Genomic DNA, 14,550 nt, shown 5'->3' with positions numbered 1-14,550 from the left:
AATATCACTTCTATATTTTGAGACAGTGATAAAAACATAATCCTAAATTTATTTGCCATTATTTCAAATGTCACATAGACCTTGTTTTCATGTGCTTTGCTTCATGTGTATTGAAAGTCTGAAAAAGAGATTCTATAAAAGGGGATATTTTCTAAGATTATATTTTAGTAATTTACTAAAGATGGCAACATTTTCAATTCTACCCAGAGAAGTCCTCTAAATGAAGTGATGGTAAGAGAATTTGTTATTTATCATTTTCCCCTAAAGACAACTGAATCCATATTAGTAATGCTTAGTATCACCTTTACTCTGACTTAAAGAGTTATTTCTGATAATCTTTAAAGCTAATAAAGTGAGAAAGTGTCACAAATAAAGAAAAAGGGGAGAAAACACAGCTGAGGCCTGGAGGACAGCCGTTAGACTACCAAATATCTAAGGTTATGGCCATCGTCTAAATCTCGTGTTCCTTTCTTCAGGATTCTCTGGCAAGCATGTGAGTAGTGCCTCCACTTTCTGAGTTCAAATGAGGAAATTCTTCAGATGTTACACGCTGTAAAGACTGCTAGACTGTCCTCTAGCTATGCCTTTCCTTCTACCTCCGTGCGTGTCCTTGTTCCTGTCTTATAAACCTTCCTCCCGCTCCTCTGCCTGCCCATCCCAGGCTCACGTCTGTCAGTTAGGGCTTCAGACAGACCGAGAACACAGTGCTTTTGGAGCACTGACCCAGAGACGCTGAGCTCTGAAGGGCAGAGCCAGTGCAGCTCATTTCTGAGGAAAGCAGGTAACCTATTTTGCCCTGTTCTGTGGTGTTCTCTATATTCTTTCCATAGGGACTTCGAGCTCAAAGTACCAGCCTTGAAATGAAAAAATAGATAATGTGTTCCCTAGTGAAAGAGACGTGATTTTTCCCCTTTCAGCCACTTATACTTCTTTTATCAATGGCCTGTAATAGCTAGTATCTCACCCCTCAAATTGCCTTCAGATGGGTGCTTCAGAGAGGATTGTCAGCCGCCCATGCAGCTATCCAGGTTCCTTGAGGAATAAAGTAGGCATAGGGCCAAAAACATCTGAAGGTCATTATTAAGAGATAGAACGTTCTAGAATATAGATTTACAAAATGAATGGAGGATGGCCTGGTGACAGATTTTTAAAGATATATTTTGGATGTGCAAATGTTGACAGAGACCATTCTGAGAAATCCCATATTGGACAAGATGAACTCCAGGTTCAGTTGCCTTCAATGGCAAAGAAACCAGTCATTTATTAGGCTGTGAGAACACACATTCAAATTTCACAGTTCTGAGTCAGCGATGCTCCTTAAAAAAAAAAATAAATAAATAAAACAGCAAAGCCCCAGGTTTTTTTTTTTTTTTTTTTTTACTGAAAACTCATACCTCGGTTTTCTTCTCCTTATAGCAGAAAAGCAGAGCTACAAGGAAGAAAGAAAATGAATGCAGTCCAAAACAAGATGACATTTTATAGTTGTAAGATACTCTACGAATCATCTGGTTATGCAAATCCCTCATTTTACAAATGAGAAAATGAAGGTTTTAGCCAAACTTGGATTTAGTGTCTGAGGTCTTAGTCCTGAGTATTGCATCTACAAATATATCTAAAAATAATACACCTAATAATATTGAAGTCCTTCTGTGGTATTTATGGTGTTCCAAGCATGCTCTGAGCATTTAATCCTCATAACCTCTCTCATCAGAGATGTTAGGTAAAGTACCATAAGCTTATACAGCTAGTAAATTGTGTAAACGGTATTTGAGCCTGGATTGGCTTCAGATTCTCTGCTAAAGCAAACTTAACCACTGCACTATTCTGCCTTTTTTTTTTTTTTTTTGCTATTAGAGAAAGGACCTAACAGAACAATGCCTGATTAGAGGTGAATTTTAATGAGAATTCAATTATCCTCTTAAGAATAAGAGACTCAAATGGTGATTAAACCATATACATTAAATATGTTGAGATAGTTTGTGAGGAAGACTGAACTCCACTGTAGCAGGTCCTTGGGATTTTGAGTTCTTGCTCTGTGATATGCACAGTAGGTCGACCTGCTTCCTTCATAGAAGCCTATGGTAATGGAAAAGGGGTACATGGCAACCATTAAGCACAACTAACCTGAGAGGTATCTATTAGAAAGTGCAGACTTGACAAGTGGTCTGAGCTGTGAAGTCCCATTAGCAGGACCTCATGGTGAAGACTTTAGAGGGTGGTTGTGTTTGTAATGGAAGGGAAAGCTGTTGTTTTTAGCTAGAACTAGACATCTGTCTTCATATAGGTTTAAAAAGTGGTATCCCATGACTGCAATAAGGGCAATTACCATTGTCTGAGCATAGTGTTGCACACCTGTAGTCTCAGCTACTTCAGAGGCAGAGGCAGGAAAGCGCTTAAGCTCAGAGTTCAAAGTCAGCCTGCGCAGCATAAGGAAACCTCATGTCAAACCAGAAAAACAAAAATAGTCACTGTTATCTTCAGTCTCTGATTGTTTTCTGTACTCAAGGAACACATTTTTTCTAGCAGGGACTGTTTAAATTGTTGTGAAGAAAAAATACTGCCCTTCCAGCTTGTACAGTTACCTTTTTTGTTTAATTCTGATCTTTCCATGAATGTAAAAAATTATACAGCTTTTTTAAAACTGGAAAGTTTAAATGCTGTAGGTTTTAAAGGTAATGAGTATCTAGGTAATGCTGCAGGCTTTCTTGAAAGCATGGAAGAATAGCCTCTTTTATTTGTAATCAGTAGGAAAATGGCCATCTTGTATTGCAACAAATCTTGCAGAACAGTCTGAACTGTAGAATAATACGACAAAATTTCATCTAAAAAACTGTATTAAAAGGGGAGCTTTATATGGAAACAGGCATGGATTTAATACTTCTGTAGGCTATAATAAAATATTTCATTAGTCTTTCGGGAATGGAAAGCAGATGGATACTTAACTGACACTCTGCATAGAAACCAGAGACTGAACATTTTATTAATTTTATCTGTTGCATGGAACCAGCTTGAATGGAAACCAAAGATTGAAGTTTTATTCATTTTGTCTGTTCCCTTATGAGGGGAAAAGGATTAACCGTAACTGTTCTTTATCTGAGTTTCTGATATCTGAAATGGAAACTATTCTAGTCTGTGTAGCCTTAAACAATCTCTCTGCTCTTTTTGTTTGTTTTAGTTGGTGATGTGGTTTTGTCCATTAAATCAAATTAATTTACTTAAGAGAAGAAAATTGGAATTCCTTATATCTTTTTTTAAAGTATGATATTTGGAACACCCGAAATTCTGCAACGCTCAGTTTTACTTAGTTATGTAGACACATAGAATGTCTCAGAGCATGTTAAAATGAGGAATTCTATTTTTTGCAAGTATACTGAATTACATTATTATCTGACTAACTTTCTTGATGTACTAGAATTTTGCTGAAAGTCATAGAGGAAGAGTTGGGGTTTTCAAAAGTGAGACACTTCCCCAAGAGATGGTTATTGACCTTAACTGGAACCAATGGGCTAGAAATAGAGCTCCATTGAGAAGCTAATAGGGGCTGCTACCAACAGTCCCTGGCACTGTGTAAATATGCAGATAAAATTAAAGATTCACAGATTATTTTTAGCAAGGTGTTAGTTCCAGTGGCCTGGAAATTTTTCTCTCAGGTATTGACATTCTGTAACCCTTGAGAATTTAATTACATATAATCAGACATTTCTTTCCATCTGCTTCTGCAAGGCATGAAACTATGCCGTTCAGATGAACCAGAAAACAGTCCCTCCTCGTAGGGATGGTTACCTATCCTTCTCTTTCAACTTGCTGTAAAACAGTCATTCTCAAACATTAACTTAGGTCAGGATCACCCAGATGATGTTTAATCCACAGATTGCTGGGTCTTTTCTCAGTTTCTAATCAGAACATCAGGGGCAGGGTCTGAGACTTTGCATTTATAACATATTCCCAGGTGCTGTTGATACTACCAGTCTCGGAGCTGTGCTTTGAGAAGAAAAAGAAAAACTCCAAGAAGGATAATAAATTGGACAAGCTGTTTTCATATATAGTCATTCTTGTTTGTCAAGTTGCCATTTTTGGAGTTTTCCATTATAGAAATGGTCTTGTTTTGGCTTTATAACTGTTGCTTGTAGAAAAGAGGCCAAACTCTTTTTAATTCTTTCATTTTTTAGCATTGGTATTTATCCAACATTAACACAAACCAATAAGTTACATGATACTATTATTCTTTTGAATCAAATGTCCGTTTTTTTCAGTGCTGGGGATCAAACTCATGGCCTTGTATGTGCTAGGAAAGCATGCTACCCCCAAGCTAAATTCCTAGCTGAAATTTTTCCTGAAAAATAATAACTATATTGATACAGATATGCCCTGTCTTGCATATCTGTATAATGCTGAGTAATTAATTATGCTATTTAACACGTCCATCACTTCACTTGCATTTTGTGCTGTGACTTTGAAATTTACTGTTAGCAATTTTGAGAACATACAGTATGTTGTTGTAATTATACCCAGGGGCTGTGCAGCCGGTATCAGAAGTTTTCCTCTCCTGTCTCGTTGAAATTTGTACCCTTAGACCAGTGTCTCTCCATTCCCTCGCCATGCCCCCAGCTTCTAGCTAACCACCATTTGAGTCTTGATTTTTCTGAGTTTGATATTTTTAGATTTTGCATATAAGTGAAATCATGTACCTACCATTTTCAGTGCTGATTAAACATAATTGGACAGATTAAAGAAGGAAATCTACCTAAAAAGATGCGGAGGTAGGGAACAAATACAGCCTGTGTCTGACTCAGAAAGGTCTGCATCCAGGGACACTTTTTCCTAATCCACACACACCCTAAATGCTTTCCACTAAAGTAGAGGAAGTTCTTGGCATTAATCCCAAAACCTCTTGTTTTCAGAACGACTACAGAAAGCTGTCCATGCAATGCAAAGACTTTGTAGTGGGTGTGCTGGATCTTTGCCGGGACTCGGAAGAGGTCGAAGCCATTCTGAATGGAGATCTGGAATCCACAGAGCCTCTGGAAGTGCACAGGCATAAAGCTTCGCTGAGTCGTGTCAAACTTGCCATCAAGTATGAAGTAAAGAAGGTGAGGGGCCCACTTCTATCCGTAGATGTGCAAATTGATGCCATAATTCAGGGCATTTTAAAAATAATTAGGATAGATGCTATTGATCGTAAAAGAGATTAAGTGAAGAATCATGGTAAAGTTGCAAGTTAAATATCTAGGTTCTGGTCCTTTCCATTTATTAAGAGATATGGGATCTTGGCTAATTCATACATTTTTGTTTTATTTTCCTCATATTGAAGGAAATGGTTCCTCATATATCTTCGGATTTCATTGGAGTTAAGTGCACTGAATTTGACAGAAGCATTCTGGAAAGTGTTAATTTAAATAGTAATACTAATATCTACTATCTATATCTACAAGGCACTATTACATACATTCTCATGTTAATCTTTGCAGCAAGCCTATTTTATGTTAGTCATTTAAACTATGAAATAGGTGAAATGGATGATGAAGTTTCTATTGTACAAGGGAACTGAGGTTTGCCAAACTTAAATGACTTGCTTTAAGGTTGCACCACTATAGAGTTGGACATGAAAGTGATAAAAATAAAAATTATGGATTATATCACTGATTCTGATTACCACTCCCCCCAAACCATATGTATATCTATTTTCTAGTTTGCACCAGACTATTAAATAATTGATAAAAAAATTATTTCACTATAATAAAAATTCGGTTATACAGAATCTGTCAGGTGGGATTATTTTTGTACTTGAAAGAAGCAATAAATCACAAAGAAGTAAGCTGTTTTCAGGGAATGATGTGGTTTTATGAGCCGGTCATTCAGTGAGTAGTCAAGTCTTCTGCTGCTCCTGCAGTGTGCTGTGAAGCTAGGGGAAATCTCTAATGCCAGCCTGCAAGGATTTGAGCACTAATTTTACCATGGTTCCCCAGATGGCCATGGGCAAGTCACTGGCCTTTCAAGCCATCAGTCATAGTGAATTTTTGGAGACAGTAGTGGTATCTACTGTTCTGTGGTTTGAGGATTACATGACTTCATGTGTGTAATTAGTGCATGGTGATTATTCTGCAAGCATCAGATAGTAACATTCCTATATTATGAAAACTCATAGAATCACTCTGAAGCCAGTTCGATTGTCAAAGACAAATCTCGTCTTCTTCCTATTGCTTCCAGTCCTTAAGATCAGACCATTTAAGCAAAAAGAATGTAGTAGAAGACGTTGGGAAGCTCACAGGCCCATAAGGAGAAGTAGAGAAACAAATCTATGTACATTGTGCTTCTAATAGACTTACCCAGAACCAGTCCCAGAACAGTCCTGGTAAGGAGGTTTCTGTGGCCAAACAATTGTTCCTCAGCTGCAGACGGCTGGACCCAGCACCAACAGTGAGTGCTGAATCCTACCTGTGATCAGCAAGCCTCTTCCAAATCAGTCCTGCTGCATGCCTCTGGCCTTTGGAATCTAAGTCGATGTTTGCAGCCTAGCACCAAGCAAGGAGGGAGCAATGTCTCCCTCTCCCAACCTCTGCACATGCCCATACGTGCACACACACATGCAGGCACACATGCACACACATACATGCATGCACACACACACGTGTACACACACAAACATGCGTTCCTCTCTATCAACGTGGAGTTCCACATGTGTACTTCTGGTCAGCCATTAATGATAGATTTATCTTCTTTCATAGAAAATCAAATGTGAAGAGCCTCAGTAAAGATTGAAATGCATCTGGTATGGTGGTGCATACCTGTAATCCCAGTACTCCGGGAGGCTGAAGCAGGAGGATCACAAGCCTGCGTATTTAGCAAATTAACAAGACCTTGTCTCAAAATAAAAAAGATAGAAATTGGCTGGGGATGTAGCTCAGTGTTAAAGAACTGGATTCAGTTCCCAGTAACACACACATACACAGAATTAAAATAACTTTTCAATAAAATTATCAAGCCAGGCCTGATGGTTCACGCTTGTAATCCCAGCACTCGGGAGGCTGAGGATCATTGAGAGTTCAAGATCATCCTGGGCTACAAAGCAAGCTCAAGGCCAGCCTGAACTGAATAGAGAGACCCTGTCTCAAAAAGACCAAAAAAAAAAAAAAAAAGAAAGAAAAGAAAGAAAGAAAGAAAAAGGAAATTATCAAACTCTTCTCAGACTAGTTTTTCTCGTTGCAGGTCTTGCTTTATTAGGGGAGGAGATAATTTTGAAAAAGATTGATAGTAAGCCATTTTTAGAAAACTGTCGGGACATATATTTGCAGATTGTGCAATGCGTATCTCTTCTCTTTGGCACCTGAAAGGAGAGAATTGATTTCAGTTGTCACTGGCTTTTTATCATTGCTTTGAAAGTGTCATATTAGCAGAGACAGCTCATCTGCAGATGTGCTTCTGTTAACCAAACTGTCTGCGGAGTGAATGCCATCCTGAATGTTAATTTTAAGCAAACTAGTGCATAGCTTACAATGTATGAGGCATCATTAGTAATAAATTTGCTATCAGCTGACCACAAGAAAACAAAAAAATTGTTTTTTAAATTTGGAATTGAAAGGAGATTTAGGACTTTGCAAACATTTCTGGTTTTGTTTATTGTATGTCATAAGAAGGAAAATTAAAGTCCCTGATTTAACATCTTCATTTGATGATTGCATGTGGGGACGCTATGGTAGAATTCCCAGTGCAGCTCTTATTCTGCCTATCAGCCGCTCAAAGGTTCCCTTCCTTTTCCTTCACCCATCTCCACTCTGGCGAAGGGGAGAAATAGCACGTCTATCCATTGCTAAAGCTTTCTTTTCCTGTGATCTCATACCCAGTGCCCAAGCAAAACCACTTCCTAGGTTAAAATGATGCTTTTCCCCACTGTCACAGAGGTAGTCTATGGCCATATACAATCCATTGGGATTCCCAAATAACCATGTTATGGACTCTCCCCAAAACATAATAAACACGTTTATGTAAATCAACCCAAAATTCCACAAGTAAACTATTTTTACGTAATGGTAAGTTATTTAGGCTCCATACCAGACCCTGGAAGTCTTTTCTCTACTTCCTGCCCAAGATCTCCCAGCTCTGGTTCTGAGTCAAATGGCTTCTATCTGGACTGAGTTCCCAGAGCTCAGGTCCTCTTGAGGATCAAACTGCGATTTCAGTCTGTCCTACAGAGCTCAGTGACAGCTAACACATAAAATGAAAATATGAAGCACCAGAATCTGAGGTGTATGACTATGAATTTAATGTTGTGGAAGAAAGAACTTTCTGATATAGCAGTAGAAGAAATCTCAAGACTATAAGTAATTTGATCATAAGCAATGTAAAGCCTCTTTATATCAGAAAGATCATAAACTAGTAAAGGACAAAGTGGGAAAAATATTTTTCTCTATTATAACTTATTCTTAATATTTGAAGAGTTTACAGAAATTTATAAGAAAGGAATCCAGAGCCCTATAGAAAAATAAGCAAAGGGCTGAATAGATAATTCACAGAAATTCAAATAGGTAACTAACATATTTCAATTTTTCAATTATTCCTCTAGTAATTATTGTACACAATACCATGTATCCTCTCTCAAATTATCAAAGAATAAAATAATTACAATTCTCAATGCTGCTGATGAAATGAGAAACTGTATGCTTGTGTCTTTTCTATCCAACAGTAAATTTTGAAGATTATTCAAATATGGAATCATTTTTGAGAGGATCTAAAGTAAATGATAAAATTGAAAGTATAATAAATATTACTACTATTTATATAGATACCTACAATATTCTACAAAAAGAGAATAGAATAAAGCAGAAGGTGAAATTTGATTTTCTGAAAACAGATGCAAGAAAGTCAACTTTCAAGCAAAAACAAACACTAATTTTTTGCAGTCAGAATAATCACAACTGTTTGCCCCTCAAAGGATCTTAATTTTAATTCTTACTGTACTTCTGTACTGCTCTGTAATGGGAAGCTGACTTCAATCTCCTTCTCCACAGAAATAACACAGAGTTCTACCTTCTAACTGGAGTTATGTCTACTGGGGAAATTTTCTAGATAGATACTTGACATTAGAAAGTGGGAGGCCATTGAATATGTGAAACCAAGCTCGTGCAAAAAACAATTTCCTTACTTCCTCTTCCCTGCATTCCCATTTTCTTTGGGAATTACATTTAAGTGTGGAAAGTCACCTTGAAAGGGGACATGCAGCATTTTATTACATAAATACATAAAATTACCCATTGTGTGTCCACTTTCTGGGCAGGCATTGTGCAGGAAAAGCCCAGAATGTGAGCAGTGCCATGAGAGCAAGGGGTGAACTGCAGATCCTGCAGCGTGCAGACCTCGGCCAGTGCAGTCCTGGCCTGCACCGTGCAGCCTTCTGCCCTCTGGTGCTGGGCACAGAGACATAACAACATTTTGCACTCTGTGAGTCTGAAAATCTGGGAGGCATGTGCAGAGCACGTGCGGTGTAAGTTTTCAGATCATGTTTCACCATTCAGTGAACTTTACAAAGAAACTGCATTGTGTAATTTTCATTCTCAAGCATACTTTAAATTTTGTGAATTACAATTTAACATTGTCACCAAGAACAAGAACAATGCTCCTACCATGTTTTTGCACAACAGTATTCACATCAAGACAATTCTTAGAATGGCTGATTTGATGGAAAGACTGGAACATGTTTTGAATTTTTTGGGTTTTTTAGCTTAAATTTATTTGTTTTCTGTAGCTTGTCCAATTGGTGGTTCAGTGTACAATCTCTTTGTCATTTGGCATGAAAAAAAAATTTGTTCTGAATGGAATGGTAGCTTCGTTCCATTGCAAGACTGAAATTTTCATGGGTGTCAAGCACTTTCCCTGTGAATCAGAAAATCTCAAATAGGGTATTATTTTGTAATGACTTCAATTTGCTGGTCCACTGAAGTTAGGAAACAGCATAAAAACTTTACCCAGCTGGCTATGACTAGTATGGCAGCATACAGAGATTTTTGGGGGAGTAAAACAGTTTTAAGAGATAAAGGTCACTGTCCTATTTAAAGTCACTGAAAAGAGCAAAACTCATTTCCCAGAGGGATTACTTTTCTGGGCTTGCTTGATAATATTGTATTGGTTTTATTTTCTTTTTCAGAATACCTCTTATGCACTTGTATTAGGATTTTAAATCATTGAGGAAAATCTATTTGTGTGGATTAAGAGAAACTGACACCATCCATGTGGTGGTATAGTATCTTAAATAAGGAGAGAATAGATTTAATAGTATGAAAAATTTGCCTGTTAAGCTGAATTTTAAAGACCAACAAGCAAAAAGTAGACACCATGATGCTGGCTAGTATTTGACATATAGTTAAGTGTTCGCACTGTGTTGTACAAGTCCCAGTGAGTTAAATGTTGCAAAGTGTGTGTATGTCATATGGAAAGGATTAATTTCTGTCAAATCTTTAAAGCTGTGCAACTTAATAGAGATGTAATTAATGCCATGTTCAGATTTAAGGATTAGCTTTGAATATGAAAGAGGAACTTTACCACAACATTAGTATTTCTGTCCCTAAGAGTTTAAAACTGAAGAAAACACAGTCTTAGTCCATTGATGAGGGTATAATGTAATACCTGAGATCGGACAATGTATAGGAGCAGACGTGTGCTTTCTCCCAGTTCTGAGGCTGGTAAGTCTCAGGTCAAGGACCTGCAGGTTCACTTGTCTGGTAAGGGCTCCATCCTCCAGATGGGTGGAGCACTCTGTCTTCACATGGATGGACCTTTTGTAAGAGCCTTACTTACTTTAATGAGTGGGCAACCTTCATGAGCAATCACTTCTGTCTACTGCTGTTGATTTGTTTTGTTTTGTTTAAGAGTTTGTCTCTCACTATATTACCCACATAGTGTCAAATTTCTGAGTTCCAAGGATCCTTCTGCCTCAGCCTCCTCTGTAGCTGGAACTAGAGGTGCACATCATGGCACCTGTCTCTAGTCAACCCTTAAAGACCTCATCTCTTAGCAATATCATATTAGCAATATCTGCATTTTGTTTATTTTATTTTATATTATTGGTTCAGGGGATTGCACTCAGGACCTCATGCTTGCCAAGCAAGAGCTTGTGTCGCTGAGCTAAACCCTTGGCCCAACATCTGCATTTTGGAGGAGACTCGGTCAGATGATAGAAAGCAGGCCCTCCCCAATGAGAAGTTTATACCTCAATATAAATGGACACATTTTCACTTGTCTCTTAACTTCATGGATATTTTGTATCTTGCAGAAAACTTTGGCTTATTTTATTTAATTAATTTATTTATTTGGTACTAGGGATCAAACTCATGACCTCATACTTGCTAGGCAGGAGCTTATGCCATTGAGCTAAATCCCTGGTAAATTATCTTTTTTTGGTGGTGGTGGGACTGAGGCTTGAACTCATGGCCTTGGGCATGCTAGATAAGCACTCTACCTTTGGCTTATTTTAAATGAAAAATTCACAGTTGCCTTCACAAATAATAATCTAATGTGATGATGTTAGATGCGCAACTTGTAGCTTTTCTTGTACGTACAATTCCTCATCCTAGGCCTAACCTGGCTGGCTCACTAGGGATATCTGTGAGATCCTCCCACAAATGCAGATCCTCCAAATACATTTGGACCAATGTTCAAATTAAGACTACAGTATTTTAAATTCTTAACATCATGACAGGCATGAAATGTAAGTCTTTGCATTTGTCAAAAGCTTGCTGTGAACCCTTGAGCACTGCTGTCCATCACTTGGTACTGGGCGATACTCAAGCTTTTATATTTTTGCACCGATGCCAGCACAGTCCCAGGGCATCGGAAACTGGGGATTTGGGACACTTCAATGAGTGAACAAACAAATGAGATGGACATTTGAGAACTGTAGGGGGAGGAGCAAAGCATGAAGGAAACGATCCAAATATAGTAAAGGGCAATGATCCGAGTATAGGATGCAGGGCAGAAGGGGACCTTTGGAATTCTTAGAACACTGGAACACTAGGAAGACTTCAACCTTTATTATATCCACAGATTCTTACTGAGAGTTCAAATAATGACTGCATTGCTATGTGAAATACTGTCTTCCAAAATCACAACCTTAGGAGAAGGACAAATCTTGGTTTGGAAAGAAGATATGTGCAGAGCACCAGCAATGACTGTTGACTATCAGGACCTGAGATTTTTATCACTGAACTGAAAGAAATGGATAAAATAGGTATCTTAGTCATTTGAGGCTGCTGATAAAATTGCATGATTTGCAAACAAAAATGAATTTCTCGCAGTTCTGCAGGCCGAAGTCTGAAGTCAGGGTGCCAGCATACTGAGATGAGGTGTGGGCCCTTTTCTGGGCTGCAGATTGCTAACTTCAAGGCAAAAAGGGCCAACGAGCTCCTTGGGTTTCTCTTACAAGGGCGCCTCCCCACTGTGAAAGCCCGATCTTCATACAGCACAGTGTGGATTATGATTTCAACATATGAATTTGAAGGAGTGCATAGTAAGTCCTGTAAGATTATTTTTGTAGTGAATCATCAAACAAGAAGAGCTGATCTTTTTTTTAGTGCTTTAAATCTCTCATACCCTACCTGTTAGCATCATTGCAAAGAATTCAGTAACGTATTTCAAATCCTGTATTTGTCAGTGTACTCTCACTCCTCTGTCAATGCGTTGTCAAGTCATCCCACACGGTGGCGTAGGGCGGCAGTTGCTGGCGCATTCATCTGTGGACTCCTCCAAGGAAGGGACACACACAGGGCTGCAGGGCAGTGTTGAAGACAGGGAAATGGGGCTCCTTTTGCCTGCCCAGGGTGGTGAGTCTTTTTAAAAATAGAATTGTGGATGGGAAACTCCACACCAGTGAGTGGCAGTCTGTTCACTTCTTCGCAGATGTGCTATTGATAGGTAGCTGATTGACTTAAGGAATTGCCTGGGTTCTGAGAATCATTAGGATCATCAACTAGAGCCTGATGAAAAATGAACCCTTTCTCAAGTAGCACTGAAGATCTCTGAGAGTTCTCTAAACACTTTACAACTGCTTCCAAATAGGTTCATTGCCACTGTTTGTTCTACCTTTTTTTTTTTTTTTGGAAGACATTGATACTTTGACTTGTTATTGTTGGTTTCATTGCTAAAAAATAGGTTGGCTCATTGATTTTTGAATGACTCTTCCCAATTCCGATCTGAGCACATACTAAGACAGATTTGTATCTAGCTAGAATTGGGCCACATTCTGGTGTAGAGATCTTCATATGGGCCAAATTGCTAATATATTCTGTACTGAAAAAGAATAGGACAAAAATAAGTTTAAAACATAATTTAAAAATATAAAAAATATAGAAAAGGATTGGGTCTTAAAGGAATCCTGGCCTCTCTAAATCATGCAGTGGATGACTTAGCAAAATCAAATAGCATTCAGTCCATCAATCAAATGGCAAGGCTTGCTTAAATAAGTAATATTTTTCATTTTTCCTGAGTAGAATTATAGTTATGAAAGAACTTCTGGTACATATTTGTGTTTTTTGGACCTGCGTTAGAGGAAGCAATTTTTTAAAAGGTGGACAGATTTCTGAAATAGTAGAGAAGTGGTATTTCATGTCAGTTTCTGGAAACAGTACAAATGTGGGGCTATATAACATCTGCAGGTTCATTGGTTACTTTGTGAATTTTTTTCAGATTTTCAATAATAGTATATGCATGTTCATAGGGCACATCATCTATGTTTCACACATGTAGCATTGTAGGGGCTGTCCATGAAATTGAATAACATTTCTTTAGTGATAGTAGATAGTAAACCAAATAACTGATTTTCTTCTCCATTTTGAACCTAATGCAAATAACAAGTCAACAAGACGAGCGACATTATCACCAACGAACACAGATGTCACCCCAACTCCACAGAGGAACCTGTGAATCTAGGGAAGATTTCCTTCAGAAAGTACTAGAATAAGGACTTCAATTTTATACTCTTGTTTCCAAATTAGTTCTTCTAATACCTATCAAGCATGAAAGGAAGAAGGAGAATTTCACCAGAGCTTTCCAAGGACTGAATTCTGGAAAACCGTGTGAATATCTTTGGGATGCACATGCGATCAGTAGGTAAATATTGGCAATGGCGTGGTAACCTCTTTTTCTCTCTCCTCCTCCCCACAGTTTGTAGCTCACCCCAACTGCCAGCAGCAGCTTTTGACGATTTGGTACGAAAACCTCTCGGGCCTGCGGGAACAGACTGTCGCCATCAAGTGTCTGGTGGTGCTGGTTGTGGCCTTGGGCCTTCCGTTTCTTGCCATTGGCTATTGGATCGCACCTTGCAGCAGGGTAATGGCCTTCTGTACACATTTCCTCTGTGGTGGTGTTGCAGGTCCCTTTGGGATAAGAAAGGAAAAAGCTTCCACCTAAGTCTTCTGTCTGTTTTATCCTGAATGTTAATTGACTCAAGAACTCGGGCTCTGCTTTTTAATGACTGGATCACTTTGAATAAGAGATAAGAAAGGATTTGGGACTGGCAGGGTAGATCACATTTGCAGGCACAAAAGACTTAGGCTTTTAAGACAA

General features: G+C 38.4%; 1 protein-coding gene across 1 annotated transcript in view; it reads left to right on the top strand.

The window, feature by feature from the left end:
• The window catches only part of Trpc3 (transient receptor potential cation channel subfamily C member 3), a gene marked incomplete at its 3' end in the record, with an annotated part of 68,745 nt that overhangs the window by 22,464 nt on the left and 31,731 nt on the right, over positions 1–14,550 (top strand). Inside the window, 2 exon segments of the mRNA NM_001173031.1 lie at positions 4,902–5,090; positions 14,149–14,313. Coding sequence (NP_001166502.1) covers positions 4,902–5,090; positions 14,149–14,313 — 354 coding nt within the window.

The sequence above is a fragment of the Cavia porcellus genome, unplaced genomic scaffold, assembly GCF_034190915.1.
Source record: "Cavia porcellus strain 051 isolate PalLab524CR breed Dunkin Hartley unplaced genomic scaffold, mCavPor4.1 scaffold_14, whole genome shotgun sequence".
Lineage (NCBI taxonomy): Eukaryota > Metazoa > Chordata > Mammalia > Rodentia > Caviidae > Cavia > Cavia porcellus.
Note: the sequence above shows the minus strand (reverse complement) of the source record. Positions and strands in the feature narration are given on the sequence as shown.